Genomic DNA, 23,189 nt, shown 5'->3' with positions numbered 1-23,189 from the left:
TGTCAATCTGAATCCAGGACAATCTTTGAGAAAGTCATGAGAGGGAGGGCTGTGTCCCTTGTGGCACTAGCAGATACCAGAGCTCTTTATAAGCAAGCATGGAGCATGGATGAGCATGGGTGAATCCCTGGAGCATGGGTGAATCCCTGGAGCATGGGTGAATCCAAGCCCCAGGGTTATAGTCGTCACGTCTGGGGATTTTCCCTGTAGCCGCAGCTCCACGCCTTGGTCTTCCTCCTGGGTGGCTCTGACTGTGGGGTTCGGGGCCCCAGCTGCGTTTTGGGGACAGCCTACGCAAGAGCGTGACGCCTCGCTGTGCCCCAGCAGGCACCTGTGGGTGGAAATGCCCAGAGGGCCCAGGGGAGCTTTGGCCAACACCGTTACCTGAACAAGGTGAAAGCAGCCAAGACCCAGCTCGGCGTGTGTCCTGTCCCCAGCATCGAGCAGCACCTGGGGGGCATCTGGGAGGAAATGCTGTCTGTGAAAATGCTGTATTGATCACAAAAGAATAAAGCATAAAGTACTATTAATATCTTTTTTTTTTTGCTTTGTCCTCAAAGCAAATGTTTGGCCATATATACTGTTTTTTTTAAAAAAAAGGAAAAAAACCACAACAAACAGGTGGCTGTTTCCTTCAGAGGTTTTTCAGTAGAATTTTTCATTGACTTTTGTTGTTTGTTTTACTTTTTGATAGTTTAACGTAAAGGTTAGGCATTGGTGCTCTATATCTTTCAGGGGTCCCCATAAATTTGTGCTTCTCCAAAAATAACAACTTTTCATTGCAGCAACACCGATGGTAACTTCTGTAATATCTCTTATGCCGCACCACAACCAGGTTTTAGATTTTTGCAGAGAAACCAACAAGAATACATCATTGGTACCAGCACTTCAAATGCTTCTACATTATTGCTTTAGAAGATATTTTTAACTAAAAACTAAGGATTATTGGTAGTGACGTGTGCTAGCGCTAAATGAGAGCTCACATGGGTCCCCCTTGCTTGCTGTCCCCTCTCCCACCAGCGTGTGGGAGACGTGAAGCAGATAGGCTACCACAACAGTCCAAAGTACTCCTGGGTCAGCCCAATTCGAGACTTTTTTGTCCTTAAAAACCTCTGGATTTCTACATCTTTGCTTTGATGTATGACTCGCTACAGATGTCACAGTTGTACCGGTCTGAAATCTCTTCTAAGGCATATGAATACACCAGAGGATGAGCTAGTCCCCAAAATAACTTAAATCTGACCTAAACATGTAGTTCTTCAAGAATACCAAGGGAATTCTTCAAGAATACCAGTAGGAAGCATTTTTTTACAGAACATGTTGTTGGGCATTGGAATGGGCTGCCCAGGGAGGTGGTGGAGTCCCATCCCTGGAGGGGTTTAAGAGTCGGGTTGACCCAGCGCTGAGGGATCTGGTGGAGTTGGGAACTGTTAATGTTGAATTGATGGTTGGACTGGATGATCTTCAAGGTCTTTTCCAACCTAGACGATTCTGTGATTCTGAATACAGCAGCTGCCAGATCCACTCAGTAAGCAGTTCCGCTGGAGCTGGCTACGGTAAGTGATCTAGAAAGGGAGGGACCCTTTTTGCTTCAAACAGGATCAACTCATGATCCTTCAAACAGGCGGCAAGTAATACAAGAATGTTGTGCCTCGTTGCAAGGCAACCTCTTTGTTCCTTTGTGCTGGCCAAAACAGATGGAAGAAATAACTGAATAGTTAATTCTGCCATCTTCCCTTATAAATGGAGCGGGAATTTCCTCATTTCTTCCCCAAGGAATGTTTTCTAAATTGTTCACGTACAAAACCCGTTGGGCAGCGTGTTTCAGATGAGCTGTTTGCAGACAGTTTCCTTGGAGTGCGAGTGAGCTGGTAGCTGCTGATGGATCCTCGCATTTTGCCCCTCGTGTACGCTCACACAACCACTGTAATGAGCAATTTTGGAATCGGGGCACCATCAACTTGCACTTTTTTCCCTGCAAGCTCTGTGTCTTTCTGTGGACTTTGTAAAAACTGAAGCTTAAAGCTACCCCTTTCTTTTCAGCGCAGGTGCTCAGTCTTGTTGTTACTGATTGTTAGTGATTTGTTATTGAGTGGATTTTTTGGTGATTTTGATAAGGAATGATTAGGACTAATCAATTAAATGGAATCTCACAGAAATATCAGTTTTTATAAAAGATAGTGGTGTAATGTTTTAAGCAGTCATAGAGATGTTGTACTGAGTTTAAAGTCACCATACAACGCTGCTGGACGAGGTCCCGTTGTCAGACTGTCTGGTGAGGATGATTTATTGCCCTGTAGACCAGGTGTTTTAAAAGTCGCATTGTGAAAGGCCCTCGGAGCATGTTAAAATTGCAATGTGAGCCAAAGTCCTTGAGCCAAGGACACTGGGGGGTCTTTCTTTCGAGTCAGCAGTCCGTGGTGGTCGCAAAAGCAGCCCCCGACTCATTTCAGGGCTCAAGTGCGCACGACCGGGAAGAGGTGGGAATAAGAAAATGAGTTATGGGAGTTCACATGATTATGTATGAGAACTTGATTAATATGTATGACTGTATCCTACATAATCAGCATGTTCCACGAGTCAGGTGTGCGTTGTTGGTGAGACGACTCCCCTGCGCACCCGGCCGTTACTAAAGGAGTGTGTCTGCTTATCTACATCCCCCTGGTGTCGATAAATTCATTTATCCAGTTTTGGTGATGTTATATTCTAAAAATACTGATCTCAAGGTGTTACTGGGTTTTGAGCTTTTCCTACAGCATTTTCTAGCCATCCAGTTGTTCAGATTTTTTTGACCTGCGCTGGGAGCAGAGATTTTTATCGAGCTACTTGGGAAGAGGCGCAGTGATGCCAGAGCTGGGTGGTGGGTACAGGTAGCTCCTGCGGGAGGTACCAGCTTGTGGCAGCCACCCACCTGCCCTGTGTGAATAACGAGAGCGGCTAAAAACCCAGAACTCTGTGAGGGCGCGTGTTCCTCGAGGTGTTTTCCGGGTACGTTAGAGATCAGGAAAGGTGAGGCCTCACAAAACCCACCTTTCCTCCGAAAAGCTCCTCCTCAGGCTCCACTTGCCGCCGAGTCCGGCTGTTTGTGTGCTTCACGGCGCTGGCGGGGCTCACGAAGGCGCACCCCGGGGTCCCGGCTGGCCGTCCCCAGGACCGGCTCCCGGCCCGCGGCCTGAGGCGCGCGCCGTGGCCGTGGCCGGGGCCTGGGCGCGGGGGGCGCGGCCGGGGCGCGCGGGGGGGGCGTGGTCTAAGGGCGGGGGCGTGGCCGACGAGCTGGGGGCGCGGCCATAGGCGGTCCCTCAGCGGCCGCCTCCACCGGCAGCAGCGCCTCGCACCGCTCCCGTGACGTCACAGGGGCCAGTCCTGCGCCCCTTGCGTACAGCGCGCATGCGCGAGGGGGCGTGGCGGGGAGGGAGAGGCGGTGCGTGCCGGGATTGGCCGGCGGCGGTGACGTGGCGCGTCAGGCGGAAGTGCGGCCGCTCCGACCATGCTCCGGCAGGTGAGCGGCCCCGCCGGGCGGGGTCAGGGGTCAGGGGTCAGCGCGGGGGGCCCGGGGCTGAGGGGGGGGAGGAGGCCCAGGACCGGGCCTGGCTGGACCGGGCCGCCGGGAGCGGGGCGGCAGCGCCCGGGCACCGGCGGTGCGAGAGGGGATAGGCGCTCTCCGCTATCACAGGCCTGCGGCCCCCGGGAGGCCCGAAACACCGCAGCGCCCCTCGGAACGGGGTAAAAATGCGTGAGGAGGGGCGGGGGGACGGGGCGGTTTGGCGCTCGGTAGCGCTGCGCTTGCGTGTGCCGGCTGAGGGGCGTCGAGGCAGGGCTGGGCTCGGGGAAGAGGGTTTCTGGGTGAGAGACTCGGCAGGTCCGGCGGCGCGGTGTCCCCTGTCTGCAGGGCCCGCAGCAGCGGGGCGCCTTGTCTGTAAAAATAATCAGTTCTGGTTCTGTCACCGGTGTATTCACTGAAATGCGGGAGGATGCCTGACTCAGGGATCGCTTCTGTGCATGGTCACGAGCTCTTTAAGAGGGGTGAAGAGACCCGAGGCCAGCTGCCTGGTGCAGAAAGGAGCCTTGGACTCACACTGTGAGTTTATGTAGTTTTCACTCCAAAAAGGCCATTGAATGACTCGAGCGTGTCCAGAGAAGGGCAACGGAGCTGGTGCAGGGTCTGGAGCACAGGTCTGATGGGGAGCGGCTGAGGGAACTGGGGGGGTTTAGTGTGGAGAAGAGAAGGCTGAGGGGAGAACTCATGGCCCTCTACAAGTCCCTGAAAGGAGGGTGCAGAGAGGGGGGATGAGTCTCTTGAGCCAAGGAACCAGCACCAGGACAAGAGGGAATGGCCTCAAGTTGTACCAGGGAAGGTTTAGACTAGATATTAGGAAGGATTTCTTTACAGAACGGGTAGTCAGGCGTTGGAATGGGCTGCCCAGGGAGGTGGTGGAGTCCCCATCCCTGGAGGTATTTAAGAGTTGGGTTGACTTAGCTCTTAGGGATATGGTGTAGTTGGGAACTGTCAGTGTTAGGTCAATGGTTGGACTGGATGATCTTCAAGGTCTTTTCCAACCTAGACGATTCTGTGATTTAATACTGCGGTTTTTGTTTTGCATGTGGTTAAATCTTCACATTCTTCCCAAATTCATTTTGCTCTTAAGCAATACTCCTGGGTAATCAAAACTGTCCCTACTTGGAGTTGAAAACAGATTCTTTTTTCTGATATAATTCTTTGCATCTGTTCCCCATTTTAGGACAGCAATGATGACATTGAAGATGTGTCTCTCTTTGATGCAGATGATGATGTGTCCAGGAGATCAAAAAAGTCAAAAATAAGGTTAGTGGCCATACAGAGTTTCTAGGCAGAAGTGAGGAAGGAAAGACTGCCTTATGACATCAAAATATGAAACGGCAAATACTTTCTTTATTTGGTTAGAGGTGATGGAGAGTAACTTCTGGATGACTGAGTGCCCGTTCCGGAAGCTCAGTTGGAATTTGTAGGTCTGTGCCATCATGCTCCTGGGTGCCCTCACATTGAATATGTGCTTGTGTTCCTGTGTGTAAGGGGTGGACACTGACACAACGGCTATGTAACGGGAGGTTCTCGCTGTGCTGAGTGCTGGTTCTGGGCTAGTCCGTTCCCCCTTCCCCAGTCTTTGTTCTCAACTGTGTTTGGTGCTGCCCCGCTGTCTGCCATGTCCTGGCGTGGTTGGTCTGGCTGCCTCCTGCCTCGTTCTGCCCAGCCTCCTGCCACAGAGCAGTGTCCCTGGTGACCTCAGCTCTGTACTGCATGTTTCTGACCTGGAAACTGCAGAAATCAGAAAGAAGGGAAAGTCTGCTGCATTGAGAAATGTGATCCTCAGAGGTATTTCCTCTGTCAGAACCTTTTTAAATTTACCCCATAAAAATTACTTCACGCTGAACAGCAGGTAAAGCTCCCTGTCCCCTTCCACCCCCAAATTCTGCCTGCACATGGGGTATCACTGCATGTAGAATGTGTCTTCCTCACGATAAGCTTCTAGTCAGTTTGTTTCCCATATTTGCAGCAGTTGTTGCACACCAGGTTCACGTTATGGTGCTGGTCCTTATCCTGTGAGATGGAGGGAGATGGCTTTGGCAATGTCATTTCTCTGAAATTGCTTCAGTCTTGTCTGAAAGAGCTGTGACTGTACTGTCCTTCATTCCAGGCATCCAGTGGCATCATTTTTCCACTTATTCTTCCGAGTCAGTGCGATAGTTGTCTATCTGCTCTGTGAGCTCTTAACTAGCAGCTTTATTGCCTGCATGGTGACAATTATTCTCCTCTTGTCGTGTGACTTTTGGGCTGTAAAGGTAAGTTCCTCTTATGCTTTTTGTTATCTTCATCTTACTGTATAAGAATAATTGAACAGTGATAGTCATGTCACCAAAAAAGTAACTTTGTGCCTTTCCCACAAAATGATACCTAAAATATCCTCAAGTACTGTGTGATGTATAGCAAAGCATTATGGAATAGTAACTCTTAAGTCTCTGTGCACCTGACTTTTTCTTTGAAAATCACATGGAGAACATATATTAGGGTTTCTTTTAGGGTAGCACAGGCTTCATTATGAGATTGCTTTTGAATCACCAGAAGTACACCTCGTAGTAATTTGGTATTGTACTGGACATACTAGAAAATAGTTTGTTGGGGTCATAAGAGCCTTGTAATCTTGTTTTCCCAAATGTGAGGCAAATGAGCCATTGAAAATAGCTGAACTTTGGCAAATGGTTTCTTTTAGCAGAAAGTCTAAAGCTTGTTGCTTTTCTTCTGTTTCAGAATGTCACAGGGCGACTGATGGTTGGCCTGCGCTGGTGGAACCAGGTGGATGATGATGGTAGAAGTCACTGGGTATTTGAAGCCAGGAAGGTAAATTAAATTTTTTTTTTCTTTTAAGTGTTTCTTTTTTATGAAACTCCTGTTAATTAGCGGCTATGCTTGTGATGGTAGATTGCACAACGTAGGCATTTACTTCCAGACACAGATCTGTGACCAAGTGCTTGTTTCATGGAGGCTGCTGAATGAGCTTTGTGATTGTTGAATTACGTTTAAAAATTCTCATGATGGCTTTATGTAAGTAACCTAAAAAATCCACATAAAATGCAGTAAAGGTTGCCATGTCACGTTGTAACCTACAGGTTTTTGGGTGTGAACTTGGAACAGCTGATGTAGCTTTTATCTTCTATAGAAAACTATTGGAAGTAGGAAGAAACATGTACAGCATTTGTCCTGTGCCTTTGCGTCCGTGACGGCTGCTGCTGAGTCTCTAGCGTCCCATCTGTCGGGCACCTCACGACATGTCATGTATTGACCCTTTTGATCCCTATCTTATCTATTTGTGTGGAGCTGATGACACTTCTGGCATGCACATCTGGAGTGAAGTAAAGATAATTTCCTGCAGTCAGGTGGGGAGTCTGCAGAGGTGTAGGGACTTGAACCTAAACCTTTCTCCAGCTGAGTTTGTGCACTCCCTACAGGCACATTCTTTCTCAAAACTGTTCTAGCTTAGAAAAGCTAGAACATATTGGGGGGTGGAGGGAAAGGTAGCCGAACTGCTGGCGATGCTGTACATTTAGCCCTACATTTTTAACCCAGTCCAGATTTTTTAACTACTATAGGAAGAAGTGAGTGCCTGCTTGTGATCTTCAGCTCCGTAAAGGCTTTGTAAAATCAATCGTGTGGTGTGACACACACAGAGGTCTGAGTAAAGAAAAAAATTACCCTACTTTGATGCCTAAGAGTATCAATATTTAGTTCTGCCAGTGCTAGGATTAGTGAAATTCTGGTTGTCTGTGCAGTGATTTGGAGGTAGAAGACATTACCTGTTCGGCTGTTTCTAAGCTTTGTAACTGAACTGTGCAGTAAATGTCATGTTCCTCAAACTTTTAGCCTCAAAAATTCCAAGAGGATTTGATACTGCTGCCTCCACTGTTTCTGATAGAAAATTTACAAAAGAGTCCCTTAAATAAAAATGTTTCTGCAACAGAAGATGTTTCTTTGTGATGTAGAAATTGATCTTGAAAGTGCCTGGTACTGTTGTGTGGAGGCAGAAACCAGGGGGCTTGTAGATTCAGAACTGTTTTTAATGACAATGTGATCTATACAATGGAGCAGCCTGTTAATCTCCATTTCCTTTCTGCTTCTAGGTGTCAGCGCAAGGGAGTAAAACCTCATCAGAAGCAGAGTCCCGAATTTTCTGGTTAGGACTAATTACCTGCCCTATGATCTGGGTGATATTTGCTTTCAGTGCTCTGTTTTCTTTCAAAGTGAAGTGGCTGGTGAGTGGACTCCCTCGACTCAGGAGTAGATCCTGTGTGTTACAGGCAAGGCGGTGTAAATCAATGACTGTGTTTTCCTGTGCCTTAGGCAGTGGTTGTGATGGGAGTGGTGCTTCAGGGAGCCAACCTTTATGGTTATATCAGGTGTAAAGTTGGCAGTAGAAAGAACTTGACAAGCATGGCGACCAGCTATCTTGGGAAGCAGTTCTTGCGGCAGGTAAGATTTCCAGGGTTTTGGAAACCCTCCAGTCATATTTGTTTCTGTCCGTCAGCTTCCTGACTGCCTGGGCCATGAAAAGAAAGACTGAAAAAGTTTTTTGTAGTTCTGCAGAGGGAACCTTCGCACGTTGCTTAGTAAAGTCACAGAGTAACTTGCTAATTATTGGCATCAGGTTCCATTTGCAGCACAGTGTGGGTTCCTGTTCCTCAAAATTACTGGAATATGTCTGGTACGTTGGAAATCAGGAACGCATTCGCTGTGTGAACTCCCTTTGGATAATGCATTGCTAAATTACTCCTTTCACTGCACTGCTTCCTCTTCAGGTTGTGCTAGCCACAAAACCATACATCTGGAGAGATGTGGCACTGCTGCTTGTGCTTCAGTGCACAGCTGCAGCGTGTGTAGCTCTTAGCTGAAAGGGCTGCTGCTGCCTTTTATATTCTTTTTCACTTCCAACCAGCTCTTCTCAAGAGGTCCTTTTCTGCCCCAGCGCTGGGTTTTCTCCCTTCCACAGGTCCCTGCAGCGGTGGGCACAGCCGAGCCCTGTCCCACTTCTAGGCTGTCATTTAACGTCTGCTTTGACCAAGTTGCCTGAGTGTGCTGTGTTACGCAGACAACTCTGGGGACAGGTGGTTTGACTGCCCCAGGTTCACAGAGGTTTGCTGGGATTACTCATTAGTGTGATCAGAAGCTCAAACTGTGATAACCCTTCTTGGCTGGCTGTGCTGGGATTGTGCTGTTCTGTAGCTGGATCTGCTTCTGAATGCTTTTACCACTGCAGTGGTTAACCAGAGGCCCAGACCAATCTCAGTCTCTGGCAGAAATTAATGTCTTGCCCCAGAATCGTGGCAGTGAGTGACATAGTTCTGTACTCCCTTTCTTCTCTTTTTTATTTATTTTTTTGCCTTCTGCAGACTGTGGCTAAAGAGGACCAAACAGCATCCTGAGTGTGGTGGAAGCCTCAAGCCAGACCAGATTCACAGTAATGGACAACAGAGAATGTTGCTCTGACCATGAGATTTGGGAGCTGCATACATGAAGTGTGAATTAAAAGAAGTAAATAAATTGTGCAAGACTTCAGGTTAACACTCTGGCAACTTATATTCAATTTTCCACTAGCAGTTTGTGTTTCAGTCCTTTAGTTTTATTAATTAGAATTGATTTGCCTAAACTTCAAGTTAAAAAATACCCTAGGTGGCTCTCATACAGGTTTAGAACTACTGGATGAATTAAGAGAAAATCGCTCGACATCCTTCAGAAGAACCGTGCACAAGCTGAGCCTTGTTATCCAAGAACTCCCCCAACTCCTCCAGCAGCTGGTGCCTCAAATAGTTTCGGTTGTGGACGTTGCTGTGTTTTGTTCTTGGAGGTCATTGCTGCTTTGCTACGGAGTTTAGATAGCGCTCTTTTGGCTCTGCCTCTCTCATTCTGTGATTTTGACAGCGCTGAGATGGTTGCAGTGAAGGACAACTAAAGGAAATGTTGCTGTTGGCTCGGAGGGAAGATGATTGAAATCTCGTGGAAGCTGCAGAAAGTGACTTCTGAGCAGCTCGGGTCCTATTTACCTGAATCACTCTTGGAGTTCTCAGCAACATCTTAAACCCCTGCATTTATGGGAAGTCCCTGTATCTGTAGGCCTGCACCTGTATGGAAGTAACAAGAGTAGAAGCAGTTTCCGAGGCAGGTTGCACGCGCCGTCTCGGGGCTGGAGTGAATCGGGGCGCAGTCGATGGCTCAGTAGTGCTGTTGCCATCTGGCGTCGTGTCGGCGCTGCGCAGTAGCGCGCGTTCGGTGCCGCCGGTCTTCTCTGGCCACGAGGGTGTAGGGCGATGGGATCTGCAGGTTCCTCACCAGCCCCTCGGCACAGGGTCGCGGGGAGCGGGGACGACGGGGGTTTATGCTTTTTGAATCCATGCAGAGTGCTGTTCTCGAGCTGTGCTCCCCAGGGTGTCTGGGGGCTGGAGAAAAAGCCTTTTGTAGGATTGTGCGGTGTTGGCTGGCAGTGTTCACTTAGCTGGAAGTGGTGTGTTCTGTGTGAAAAGCTGTATGAAAGGGGTCAGTTCCTTCTTGTCACGTAATTCTGTTCAAGGCAGATTGCACTTTCGCAGCAACAGATATTGTAGAATTCAGATGAGATATTTTAAATTAAGAATGTGGTTTCTTTTTGAATAATGGGTATTGTAAATTGTGGGATTGCATTGACGTGATTTCTCTCCCTGTACTCTAGCAATATTTGGGAGCTGTACATTTGTTTAACTCTTTGGATTGATACCTTCCTTTTGTAAATATGTATTTATAAAATCTTGAAATTAAAATAATGCTTTGTTTAACCAGACAAGATATCCCTTCTGCGATTCATGGCTGAGCCCTGTTCATACACCGTGTTCTTGTAACGTACTTCTAACAGGGGTTACTTGTCAAGTTAAACAGTGCTGTTCAGCGAGCACACTTCTTTCACCTGGGGGTCTTGGACAGTTTTCCCTGTGCAAACACTTTCTTCCCAAGCGTGCTGGAGTGGTGACCATGCAGAGCTGGAGGAATTGTCACTGTGTAAGGCTCGGCGGGAGGGGCTGAGAGGCTCCTTCTGAGGGCACTCGGAGGGCCCCTCTGCCCTGCTCCCGTAAACGCTCCTGCCACCACTAACGGGAACTTCTAATCCCCATTGACGTGGAAAGGATGATTTATTTCTCAGGAATGAATGTAAACGGGCCAAATGAAGCCAATCACTGAAGTAAAGGTGCTTCTGCAGCCACGCAGGGATGTGCGAGTGCAGTGTCTGGCCCGTGCGGCGCGAGGGAAGGGAAATCCTGCTCCAGTCCAACGAGCCCCCAGTTCACTGCTGGTGGAGGCACAGCACTGACTGCAGCACAGCTCCAGCCACAAGGTAGTTGTTTTAAAATGTGTTGAAAGTTTTGGACTTAATGTTTATTCCCCCTGCTGCCAAACTTCCCCCAAACTGCTGGAAAGTAGAGAGTGCTTTTCTGGAAGTTGCAGTTTATTTAATCAAGGACAGAGGTATTAGTATGTGCCTTTAAGTATAGACTTCTGGCTTATTTTTACTCTCTTGGCAAACGTTCAGTCTTTTGGCTCACGAGAAGCTGGCATTTTATTGCATTTCTCCACAGCATGGATCAGGACCAAATTTCTTATCGCTGTTCCAGTTGGGTGTGAGTCTCTCGTTTGATTTTTTTACTCGCTGTGTGCTGGGGTTTCCTGTGAAGCAGGAAGTGGGAGTTGCTGCAGAATGGGGAAATTCTCTGAATGTGCTTTTTTTCGACAAGCCTGGGGAATCCACACTAAGCCAGTTTCTTAAGCATTAGCTGTGTAATGGCCCCACCTAAGACCTCCAGGCCTGGGTGGTGGCTGAACTTTCAGGATTTACAGAAACAGAAATACTCCAAGAGCAATAATAAAATACTATTTGCTCTGAAATAGCAAAATATGCCTCAGATGTTGCAAGCACAGCTGAAAGCTGGGCTTGAAATAATCCTCATTTTACAGGCGGAGCCATTTTGAGTCCCTGAAGCATAGTGTCTTGGGCCAGCAGGGAGCTTGCTCACAGAGCTGGGGACAGAATGAGTCCTGGGGGACATTTGCCGTCTGCTTTGGGGTGTGCGAGGCCTCATCTTTCCCGCGTGTCCTAGGGATGAGCTGCTGCCTTGCTCTTTGGCCGCAGCGGGGACCTCTCCCCTCCTGCTGCCGCAGACCAGCCCTGGTTTGTCCTCACCCACCATGGCATTGTGCTGTGCTGGGTGCTGAGTCCCCAGGGAAGGTGCCTGATTTCAGGAGCAGAAGCAATGCTTTTTCTGGCCCCATGCTCTAACACATTCCTGTGGTTCATCTAGATATTCTCAAAACACAAAAGCTTTAAGGGCAGTTTTGCCCCTGCCCAGGGTGAACCGCAGCGAAGGGTGAAGGAGGGATGCTGAGTGTGCACGGGCAGTCTGGCCCCAGGCACTTGGAGCCTGTCTGTCTTTTCTTCCACGAATTTCTTGGAGATTTGCCGGGCCTGGAGGGCTGCAGGGAAAGCTCTATTGTAGTTGCTTGGCAGAGGCCACGGTCAGCCCTGCTCAGACGGGACAGGACATCCCAGCTGGTATTTCCTAAACAAAAAGCTGCAGTGACTAATGGAGAGTGACCTTTGGGGAGACCAAAGGGAGTGGGGATGCGGGTGAGGAGGGTGGATGTTGGCCAGGACCCAGTGCAGCTTCCAGGCTCCTGGCAGGAAGGAATTTCTCGCTTCCCTCCTGCCTTTCCGTGCAAACAGCCCCAGTTTGGGAGTGGGTGTCCCTTTCCACCCTGCAAAACCACAGCGAACCAAGAGCGTCCCCACTGCCCTGATAAGAGACATGAAGGGTAGAGAGAAAGGAAATGCTATTTCTGTTTTACTGATAGCAGCACTTTTATACCACAGAGGACACGTGGGCCCGTCATTATCTGCCTGTGTGTGCCGAAAGCGGAGCGGGTGTGTTAAATGCGATTCCAGTTCCTTCCTGCCCCCCAGCGCGGGGCTTGGGGCAGCTGAGGTCGGGGACGTGCTGTGCTGGTTTCCACTGCTCAGCCACAGGCTGCCGCGCTCGGCTGCTTGAATTTCCCTCCTGTTTCTCAGAGGGAGGCATCGCCTTTGGGTGCTGCTGCGGAGAGAGTCTCATCCTCATCTCGCAGCAGGTATGTGTGCTCCCAGCTGGTCCTTGCAGCTGCGAGAGCAGCTCTCCGGGTCAGCCTGAACCCATCAAACCAAAGATACACCTCAAGCAGTAGCTAATAGCTAAGGTCAATAAGGCCAATGGCATCCTGACTTGTATCAGCACTAGCATGGCCAGCAGGGACAGGGAAGGGATCTTACCCCTGTACTCAGCACTGGTGAGGCCGCCCCTCGATGAGTGGGTTCGGTTTTGGGCCCCTCACTCCAAAAAGGCCATTGAATGACTCGAGCGTGTCCAGAGAAGGGCAACGGAGCTGGTGCAGGGTCTGGAGCACAGGTCTGATGGGGAGCGGCTGAGGGAACTGGGGGGGTTTAGTGTGGAGAAGAGGAGGCTGAGGGGAGACCTCATGGCCCTCTACAACTCCCTGAAAGGAGGGTGCAGAGAGGGGGGATGAGTCTCTTGAGCCAAGGAACCAGCACCAGGACAAGAGGGAATGGCCTCAAGTTGCACCAGGGAAGGTTTAGACTAGATATTAGGAAGGATTTCTTTGCAGAAGGGGTTGTTGGGCGTTGGAATGGGCTGCCCAGGGCAGGAGGGGAGTCCCCATCCCTGGAGGGGTTGAAGAGTCGGGTTGACCCAGCGCTGAGGGATCTGGTGGAGTTGGGAACGGTCAGGGTGAGGTTCATGGTTGGGCTGGAGGAGCTTCAAGGGCTTTTCCAAACGAGATGATTCTGGGATTCTGTGATTCCATGTGTCTAGCAAAGACTATATGGAAATCGCAAACACACAGCCACGCTTCCAGTAACACCTTTTGCACCTCCACAGGTTTGTGGCTCCCTCTGTCACCTGATGGATTTTGCTGCCATTAATTTGACTGATTCCATTCTGGGACCATGCAGACTTCTAGTATCCGCGATGGCCTGCAGCAGAGCGTTCCACTAATTAACATGGCCTTTGCTTTGGATTCTTTCACAAAGTATTAATTTATAAATTATCCAGTTAGTGGCTATTAATGCCAATAAGCATCTCATCCCCCAGCTGCTTGTTACATGTTTCAAAGAACTTCATAGACTCATAGAATGGTTTGGGTTGGAAGGGACCTTAAAGCCCATCCAGTCCCACCCCCCTGCCATGGGCAGGGACACCTTCCACTAGCCCAGGTTGCCCAAAGCCCCATCCAACCTGGCCTTGAACCCTTCCAGGGAGGGGGCAGCCACAACTTCCCTGAGTAATGTGTTCCAGTGTCTCACCATGCTCACAGTAAAGAATTTCTTCCTTATATCTAATCTAAATCTACCCTCTTTCAGTTTAAAACCATCGCCCCTCATCCTATTACACTCCCTGATACAGAGTCCCTCCCCATCTTTCCTGTAGCCCCTTTAAGTACTGGGAGGTCGCTCTGAAGTCTCCCCAGAGCCTTCTCTTCTCCAGGCTGAACCTCACAGGGGGGTGCTGCAGCCCCCTGAGCATCTTCGTGGCCTCCTCTGGTCCCGCTTGAGCAGGTCCGTGTCCTTCTGATGATGGTGCCCCCAGAGCTGGACGCAGCACTGCAGGGGGGTCTCACAATAGATCTGCTCCATGATCCTGCCAGGCACAGAGGTGACACTGACTGGTCTGTAGTTCCCGGGCTCTTCCTTTTTCCTCTTTTTAAAAATGGGGGTTATGTTTCCCCTTTTCCTGTCAGTGGGAACTTCACCAGGCTGCCAGGACTTCCCAAATATGATGGATAGTGGCTGAGCCACTTCATCTGACAGTTCCCTCAGGACCTGCAGATCATCTCACAAGGTCCCCTGGGCTTGTGCACCTTCAGGTTCCTTAGATGGTCTCAAACCTGATCTCCTGCAGTATTTGCCGGGTGACACTCCCCTTGGCAAAACCCACACTGATGCTTTTCAGCTATTTTGTATCTCTGTGGATCCTGGTCTTTAGAAGTCTGCACAGCTTGCTCGGTATAGGAGTTGGATTTTCTGGTCTGTTATTCCTCATATTTCTCTGAGAATCCTTAAAAAAACCCCAAAAAATGCAGTATCACGCTTGCCACCTTCCACCCATCTGGCACCAGGACAAGCAGTCGGTTTGTCTGGGGATTAGTGGCTCAGTTGGTCCATCCCTGAGCCCTCCGGACTCCTCCTGGAAACCTCCTTGGCATGCTGAATTATTCCTCTTCGTGTCGCCAGCTTGCTCAAATCTCCTATTTAGTTCATTTTGGGTGAGTTCTTTAGATTTTTTTTTCTCTCTTTTTTTTTTTTTTTTTTTCTCCAATCACAAAGCAATGTGTAAACAACTCCATAGTAACCACTGGAGTACATGAGTCATCCAGCTTTGCTGCCACAGGACATACTCACTTGCTCTTGCCTACTTTATGTTTTCAGATTAAAGGAGAGTTTAGTTGTTGAGACAGTTACTCACGGTTTCCTACTGAGCGTACGATGTTGAGACTGGCCCTTTTTTGATGGTTTGTATGACTTCTCCACCGTTAGATAGATCTTCCCCTGCAGGACCTTCCATGCTTGTCATCTGTCCCCTCTGCTGTAACATTTAAAACTTCATTTAAGTTTCTTTTAATCAGTAGCCAGAGTACATTTTGCTTTTGTTGGAGCCCTCCCGCACATCTGGACCCTGTTTCAGAAGGAATTTGAATCACCTGCTGAAACTGCCTTTGGTCTGGGGACTTCCACACCCCCTTCCCAGCATCCCGAGAGCCCACGGGGCTGGAGGTGCCCAAACCCACCTGCGGGCAGAGGTCCCAACCCAAAACCTAAAAACTCTTTGGATGAAGCAAAAACTAACCACCCTTTTGCACAGCTCTTTGCTATGTCAGCCCTTGATTTCTCATGTTTTAAATTGCAGGGTCGCGCCCTGACGTTTGATTTAATTAGGAGCTGGAGCTTGGATGTGGGACGGAGAGAGCAGGGGACTGGGACTTCGCTTGGATCCTGCTCCATCCCCAGCTCAGAGACCAGATCGCTGTAGGTGGGGTCTGGCATGAGCCGGGGCAGGAGCGCGGCACGGAGCCGGCTGCAGGGTGGGGGACCTGGCACCGCCACCTGGGCTGTGGTGCCTTCCTCAGGCATCACACGCCACGCTCAGGTTGATCCCCCAGAGGTCTCCTGCATCCTCTGTGAGAAGGACACCCCAAATCCCGCTGCTCCCAGCTGCTGCGAGAGCAACCTCAGCGGAACGGGAGGGAAATGCAGGATCTGTAACGTCCCTGTGGGGTTCTTCTCTCTGTTTGTGGCTGGGTGGGGAGTTCAGCATCCCTTGGGGTGCCAGGGGACTGGGCAGCCTTTAGGGCACATTAAACCAGCCTTTTTGTCAGTCATCCCCTAGAAAACACCTCTTGCTGCCCTTAAACACAAGGGATTATCAGCAAACATCTGCAGCAGCACCGCTGGGCTGACCCGGCCGTCGTGTCCCTCACGCACTTCAGTTCATCCCTCTCCTATCTAAACCCGTACGGCGGCAGAGGGAGCTCTTATGCTTTATTTTTTTAAAAAAATAATTAATTATTTTTTTAAAATGGGGCAACGGAAGTTTTCTGGAAGGGCTTGTTGGAAACGCCTCAGTCCTGCACTGTCAGAAGCGCCAGGAGCAACCTGCCAGGCTGGCGCATCCCATGCGAGCGTGGGGCCGCGGTGGGAAGGGTGTCACCTCCCCGGGCGTCACCCCTGGCCACGGCCACCTGCCCTCCCGCACCTTGCAGAGGGGTGACAAAGAGGGGAACAATAACCAAACCCACCTCTCCTTCCGTTAATGCTCCCTCTGAGCTTTCTGGGGCCGAGCGGGGATATAACGGGAACATGATTTCACCGCCCTGATGTTACAGGGTGGTGTGAGCAACCACTCGAGTTGGAAAAAGTAAGTAAAAAGCAAATTTATTCCCAGCTGGGTGTGTGTGTGGGACGGCTGGATTGTCTCCTCAAGCAGACCTCGGGACTGTCCTGATTTTGGGGAATAGACTCTGATTTAAATAAATGCTTCCTAGGAAGCGATTCAGCCCCGTGCCCAGCAGCAGGTGCCTGTGTGTCGGGGAGAACATCTCACCCCGCTGCACCCCTGTGGGTCCAGCTCCCCTCCCCAGGACGCGGGCTGGGTGTTCCCTGGCGCCTTGCGGTGGTGTGCAGGGGTTTGGGGCAGGGGGATGGACATCCCCACCAGCCCCCAATCCTGGTTCGTTAGCTCGGAGCGCAGCCTCCTCCAGATCCCGGGGATCGTCCTCTTCGCAAGCACCTTGGCGAGGATTTGAACTGAGGCCCCTAAAGCTGAGCAGAGCTGCTCCACATCCACCAGTGTTCAGTGTTCTGGCACCTGCCAAGGTTAGCAAAACTAAACCGTCTTGGCTTATTTTTGCTCCCAGAAACCAGAAGGGAATTTTACTACTGGTTTTAGTGGGAGCTGCCAGGTTTAACTGATGGACATCACAATAAAAATCATGTCTGCTGCTTCCAGGCTCAACCAACTATCACTGATGCTTTGAAGCGTCAGCAGCTAAATTCTTTCCCTGCCATTCAAATGGTGACATTTTGGGATGATAGGACACAGGGGACAGGACGACCTGCCCCCAGTGGCTGTCCCAGCCCCCAGACCAGGAAGGTGCAGCAGCATCAAGCGGTGGGTGCGCTTCGCTTGGTCCAGTACAAAGCAAAACAGATCAATCCGCATCTTTTTTGTGGTGGATTCAGCTTTCCTTTGCATGGGTGGGGATGGGGAAGGTGACCCCATGATCCACAAACGGGTGGTGATGAGGGGTAGTGAAGAGCCAGGGCAGCACCTCTCACCCCACACAGCCCCCCGCTGCAGTGATGCTGCGGGGTGCAGCGCTGCTCCCCAGCACATCTGTCCCAGCTCAATGGCTTTCCTCAGCTGACAGCCATGGGGCTGCAGCACCCTCCTCAGCACAGCCCTGAGCCCAGGTCCCCAGAGCCCTTGGGAAGGTCCTTGGGAAGGACCCAGCTCCCTCAAGTCCTTCCCAAGCCTCCCACTCACAGTGCTGGGTCTGACTGGTTTTGGTCATGGTGAGGAATAGCTGTCACCTGCTCAGTGACATTTCAGTGCAGGGCCACACTTTCAAACCCTCAACCTCTTACCAGGTCTGCATATCCCCCTGCCACAGCCAGTTCCTACCCATGAACTCCCAAATCAATCATGACCTGGTTTTGCAGTTGCTCCTTATCCCTCGTGCTCCAGGCAAACGGTTCAGCCCCTCTACTGGGGTGGTCTCACCGAGACACGTCAAGTACAAACATCCCCAGTGTAATTTTTGGCAACGTCAAAGTTTCTGGCTTCAGATATATCAACAGGACTTGTCATTACATTTAGCTGCTTTCCCCTACCCTCGCTCCCACAAGACCTTGAAGTGCTCTTATACAATTTTAGGGTATCCACAAAACAACCAACCTGTTATCCAGGCCTCGGATTTCATTTTTACGAGGCAGGATCGCAGTTTGCACACCGCAGCCTCGCCCAGCTGACGTCCCCATCCATGCAGATCTCCACAGCACCCTCATCCTCATCCTCCACCAGTGTGGCAAACACCATGACCCACATGTGTCTCGTGGCTGCTGCTCACTCAGGTCTCTCTCCAGGCGTGGGGCCACACGTAGATGTCTGTGTGTAACACAAGGGTTGGGCTCAGCAGGGTTTGGGGTTTTATATTTTTCTTAAAAGTAACAAGAAATTATTTCCTCTCCCCTGTGACCTGTTGCCATCCCCCCCCGTGGATGTCTGTGGATACCAGCACTGATGAAACCGGTGGTACCCTGCCCCCTTCCCACCACTGCAGCAACTGGGGTCAACCCTGAGTTCTTGATCTTCAGCCCCAAGTTTGAGGTCTCTTTTTTTTTTAGCAGGTGTGACACTACTTTAGCCACAGAGGACTTGGCAAGCTTTCCATGCAGGTTATGTCAGCACCACAGGCTGCTTGCTGCCCGTGCCCCTGGCCTTGCTGAACATCAGCGATGTTGGGTGTTGGCACCGATGTTATGTGGAGCCTTGAGTGAGGGACTGGGGCCACCCAGGAGACGTGGTGGCTGAGCAGGGAAGGAGTTGCAATCCCTGGGCTGGGCTGATGCACTTGCTGGCATAGATCTAAGGTGGTTGGAGAGGAGCCTGGGGCCTTCTCCATCCGAAATCCCCATGGGCTGGGATCCTTGCTGTACTCACCAGCACCTTGACCACCAGGTGATGATCATCAGGGACAGCGCCCAACTTACAGCTGCTTTGGCTGCTGTGGGCACTGAGGTGGAAACTGCAGAGGAGGCTGAGACCTGGAGCTCGATGGACACGTCCTCCAGGACAACCTGCGGGGCCATAGGACAACACTGGCAAAAGAAAACTAATTCCCTTCTCAAAGCTAAAGGAAGGCTGTCCTGTGCCCAGATTTTCAGTGTTTATTGGCACTGTGGTAATTCTTAGCAGCCCCAGCCACAGCCCCTTACAACGCACATGGGCACCCCACAAACACTGGAAGTAGAGATGGCTCATGACCAAAGCAGAAAGTGATTCTTGATTACGTGGACAGGAGGAAGGAGCCCCGCAGGGACTGCAGTTCACAGGACTTTCTTTTTTGCAATATTGGTTTGTGTCCACATTAAAAATTCAGACTCTCTTTCCTCAGAATTGTTCTTCTTCTCGGAAATAGGTGACTTCATGGCTTGACAAGGATCGGGGGGGCTTCTTCTCTAAAAGAGATGATGACTGGAGAGCTCAGGCATGTCCCACCTGACTGCCTTCCCCAAAACACACAGCAGCAGGAGGTATTCTCTGCTTGCAGCCTGATTCCCCCTGGGGAGGGAATAGTGCAGTGACCAGTTATCCTGCTTTTTACTCTCAAATGAGTGAGATCCTTTCATACAGGAAAATCAGAGCCCCATACCAGAGCCAAACACACCGTGTTATTGAGCCCTTGAAATTAAAAGTGTCTCAAGCATAAAACTCACCTGGCTGAACTATAAATCAAGCCACTGCTTTCAGGCAAACTGAACTTGCATACTTATGAATCACCCCCTCCTTGCTTAATCATTTTGTATTCAGAATATCTTAAAATGAATATACTTGTATAAAAGTCCATTAAAAATGAGAGTCCAAATGACTAAGGGATGATTGCATCTGCATCCAAGTTTGCAAGCAAACATGGGCATTTTTTAGGAAGAGCAGTCATCCTCCAAATATTTCTGAAAAAAAAAAAGCCCAGGCGGGGAGTGACTAATGGGAGTGGGCAGGAATGGGCTGATCCACACAAGTGCCTGGACGAGGAGCTTGCAAAGAATTTGGCTGTCGCTGCCTGGCTCTACCTTGTCCCATGCAAACCTGGTTGGGTGAAGGCAGATTTCTCCGGAAATAAAAATGTTTCTGCTTTCTGATGACCCTTTGTCAAACGAAGACCTCACAGAGGAAAGCCTGCAGCAACCCAGTGCTGTGCAGTGCTTTGGCTCAAAGGGTTCGTGCTATGCTGGGGACCACGACATGGGTGGGATTGCAAACCAAGGGTGTCCTCTGCTTCTAAAACATCAAGTTTGCCTTTATTTTCCTGCTGAGAAAGTCCTTATAAAATTTTGGCTGTGCTCAGGACACTGTGGCAGCAGTAAGCAGGAGAAATTCAACTTTCTGCACTTCCTCTACAGCAAGGTGTTCAGGGGCCGGGATCTCTGTGGGGTTTGGGGCTGGGGAAGGTGGCACCCAGGGCAGTCCCGTAGGGCAGGCATGAGCAGAGTGCACCTGACTGTACTCCTCTGTGACAGCAGGACAGAGAGATCTCATCTCAGAGCAGCGCAACACGCCTACAGCTAACCTGGCGGGTTGCAAAGCCCTCAACGTGTCACTGCTCAGGAGGGACATGCACCCGGTCCAGATGGAGATGTGCTAGCTCGGAAGCTCCCCTTCGCAGGCAGAGCTTGGGTAAACCTGCTGGTGGCAGAGGGCAGGGCTGCCTGGAGATCTGCTTGTGTCTTGGGCCTGCATCGTGCCAAAGCGGGATGTGCCAAACACCAGCTGTGGTGACCTCTTGCAGAGAGGGGGGATGAGTCTCTTGAGCCAAGGAACCAGCGCCAGGACAAGAGGGAATGGCCTCAAGCTGCGCCAGGGCAGGGTCAGACTGGCTCTTAGGAAGGATTTCTTTGCAGAAGGGGTTGTTGGGCGTTGGAATGGGCTGCCCAGGGCAGGGGGGGAGTCCCCATCCCTGGAGGGGTTGAAGAGTCGGGTTGACCCAGCACTGAGGGATCTGGTGGAGTTGGGAACGGTCAGGGTGAGGTTCATGGTTGGGCTGGAGGAGCTTCAAGGGCTTTTCCAACTGAGATGATTCTGGGATTCTGTGACCGGCTGCCCCGCTCCAGCAGTGGCTCGGCCCCACGCTCGCTCCCCTCCCTGCGCACACACCCGCCCCGCTGGAGCTCGCTCCATACACGACTGTGCCCAGGGAAGGATGGTTTGGGAATAGACCTCATCTCTGTCTTGGACACCAAAGTTTGGAAGGTGGAATACGCATCATTAAGGGGAAATGTGCCCATCTGGGGCTTGGAGAGCCAGGCAGAGGGCACCCCACAGAACAGGGCTCTGGTCCTACTGTCTCCCCACAGCTGGAGCTTCCCGCAGCGTGCAGACCCTTACGGCACTTGATAAAAGCCACTTTATTCAACTCCTGGCTTTTGTGGCAACTTTAATACCTGATGCCCATGGATAGACACCCTCAGGCACACAAGGACACAGCAACAGCCCTGGACACCCCAGGACAGGGAAGCCCAAGCAGATGGCACAGGCACAGCATGGCACAGCCACCCAGACGCCTGGTGTTGGACACACATGGATTCACAGAGGCACAACCGGGCACAAAAAGCATCACAGCGTGGATCGCTGCTGGGGTACAGGGTGTGCACCCCACATCCCACACATGCTCCTTGTGTTGGGGTGATCTCACACGTGTGCACACACATACACACACACACACGCGTGCCCAACACCCCCACCTGTGTTCTCCACAGCAGCACAGCTATTTTTTCACTCAGCTGTGGCTGCTGTGAATTTGAACCAAAGGCAAGGTCTGGGCTGTCAGAGGATCCTCAGGGAGGTCTAACAGAGTCCAGCTGCTGAGGATGAGCTCAGCACCAGCCAGGCCGAGTGGGCCTCCATCTTTTGTGAGCCCTGGAAGCCATGATGGTGGTTGCTGCTGTTCTCATCAGGCAGTTTTTCAACTTCAAAGGACCTTCCCTCCATTCCTCACCTGCTCAGCCCCTGGGTGCTGCCAAGTGAGAGGGGTTTCATGGCTATGCCCTGTGCAGCTCTCACAAATTTTGTATGGATTTCATGGATTGTTGAACTTCAGCGACTGCTTAACTTTGTCTCAGTGATGCCCAAAGGTGCGGAGGCACTGGGATCTTATAAGCCCCAGCTGGTGGATAACTGCAGTGCGCAGGCACAGTCCACCTCTGCCTCCTGAGCATCCTCCTCCCAGCCTGGGAGCACCCTCAGACCCAGATGTGAACTCCGCACTCAGGTCTCTCCTAGTCTAAATATGTATTCGAAGGAAATTCCAGCTCAGACCCCTCCTGGCAAAGCTCTCCGGCTCTGCTCTTGTGGTTTGAGCACGCAGGACCTCTGACTTACAGCTGCAAATATCTTGCAGTTATACAAGAGGAAGCAGCATAGCTAATATGCATGGGAATTATCCCATGTCCTAAAACTCTGCCGGGCCTGGAAGCCATCTGTGTGACCCTTCCCGGGGTCGGAGGTGAGACATTCCGTTTTTCCTGTGTCATTCGGAATAAAAAGCAAAGTATTGGCTGGTGCTTTCTGCCCTGCGAGACGCTATGTACGTGTGTCAGGACGCTGCGAGCTGTTTTCTTTAAACATAATTTAGCAACGCAAAAGTGTGTCCAGCAAGGAGCCACCAAGTCCTGCAAACACATGGCTGGGGGATGTGTCACGGTTCTGTGAGGAATGCACAAAAGAAAATGAGCACAAGCAAAGGGCTGAAACCTTGCAAGTCTGTAGGACACAGCAGCTGCAAGGGGAAATAATAACGATCTCGGTGTCTGGAGAGGATTTAAAATGCAGGACATGGATACAAAACTGTCTCCTCGCTGCACCTCTCCTTCCCACCAACACAAGCACACCCTGGGGACATGCCGATAATCCAGGGCATGTCCCAACTTTCCAAGAAAGGTCCTGCCTCTCCTCCCTGTGGTGGGCTCTTTGGGGGAAGACCTGGCTGGCTGCATAGTTCCACGATGGGGAAGATCATAATGGGCTTGTTGTGTTGGACCAGCACTGAAGACATCGAGCTGGAGCCTTTTATCCTGAGTGTTGCCCAAATGTGGGGTGAAAGGACAGACTTTGCCTTGACGCACAAGATGGGAGACAAGAGGTCGACGTGACCATGAGTGGAAGCAGTAAGGCCATGCCAACCATCATGGGTGACAAAGCTCCTTGCCCACGACGATGGGTGCCGGGGTCTTTCTTAAGCCTCCCAAACCTTCTCCCCACCCATTCTTGGAGATGGCAAATCCCAGATTGGCACTTTCCTCCCCCAAAGAAAAAAAATCCAAGCC

General features: G+C 50.7%; 1 protein-coding gene across 2 annotated transcripts; it reads left to right on the top strand.

Annotated features, from left to right (window-relative positions):
- The first annotated feature begins 3,411 nt into the window (after nucleotides 1–3,411).
- Nucleotides 3,412–10,340, top strand: TVP23C (trans-golgi network vesicle protein 23 homolog C). Of its 2 annotated transcripts, none has more exons than XM_074889162.1 (7): nucleotides 3,412–3,499; nucleotides 4,740–4,822; nucleotides 5,673–5,817; nucleotides 6,284–6,373; nucleotides 7,651–7,782; nucleotides 7,871–7,999; nucleotides 8,917–10,340. In XM_074889162.1, exons 1-7 carry the CDS (start codon nucleotides 3,488–3,490, stop codon nucleotides 8,947–8,949), a joined length of 624 nt encoding a protein of 207 aa, XP_074745263.1. In that variant the 5' UTR covers nucleotides 3,412–3,487; the 3' UTR covers nucleotides 8,950–10,340. The 2 variants fall into 2 exon arrangements, with proteins under 2 accessions (XP_074745263.1, XP_074745265.1); XM_074889164.1 differs by lacking the exon at nucleotides 3,412–3,499 and adding an exon at nucleotides 3,591–3,723.
- Nucleotides 10,341–23,189: the final 12,849 nt, after the last annotated feature.

Source organism: Strix uralensis, chromosome 19, assembly GCF_047716275.1.
Source record: "Strix uralensis isolate ZFMK-TIS-50842 chromosome 19, bStrUra1, whole genome shotgun sequence".
Classification (NCBI taxonomy): domain Eukaryota; kingdom Metazoa; phylum Chordata; class Aves; order Strigiformes; family Strigidae; genus Strix; species Strix uralensis.
Note: the sequence above shows the minus strand (reverse complement) of the source record. Positions and strands in the feature narration are given on the sequence as shown.

Bases quoted from the DNA above. Each gene is read 5' to 3' on its own strand.
- TVP23C (XM_074889162.1), top strand. The intron at 5,818-6,283 runs GTAAGTTCCTCT...CTTCTGTTTCAG, and splicing joins GTGACTTTTGGGCTGTAAAG to AATGTCACAGGGCGACTGAT. The intron at 7,783-7,870 runs GTGAGTGGACTC...CCTGTGCCTTAG, and splicing joins CTTTCAAAGTGAAGTGGCTG to GCAGTGGTTGTGATGGGAGT.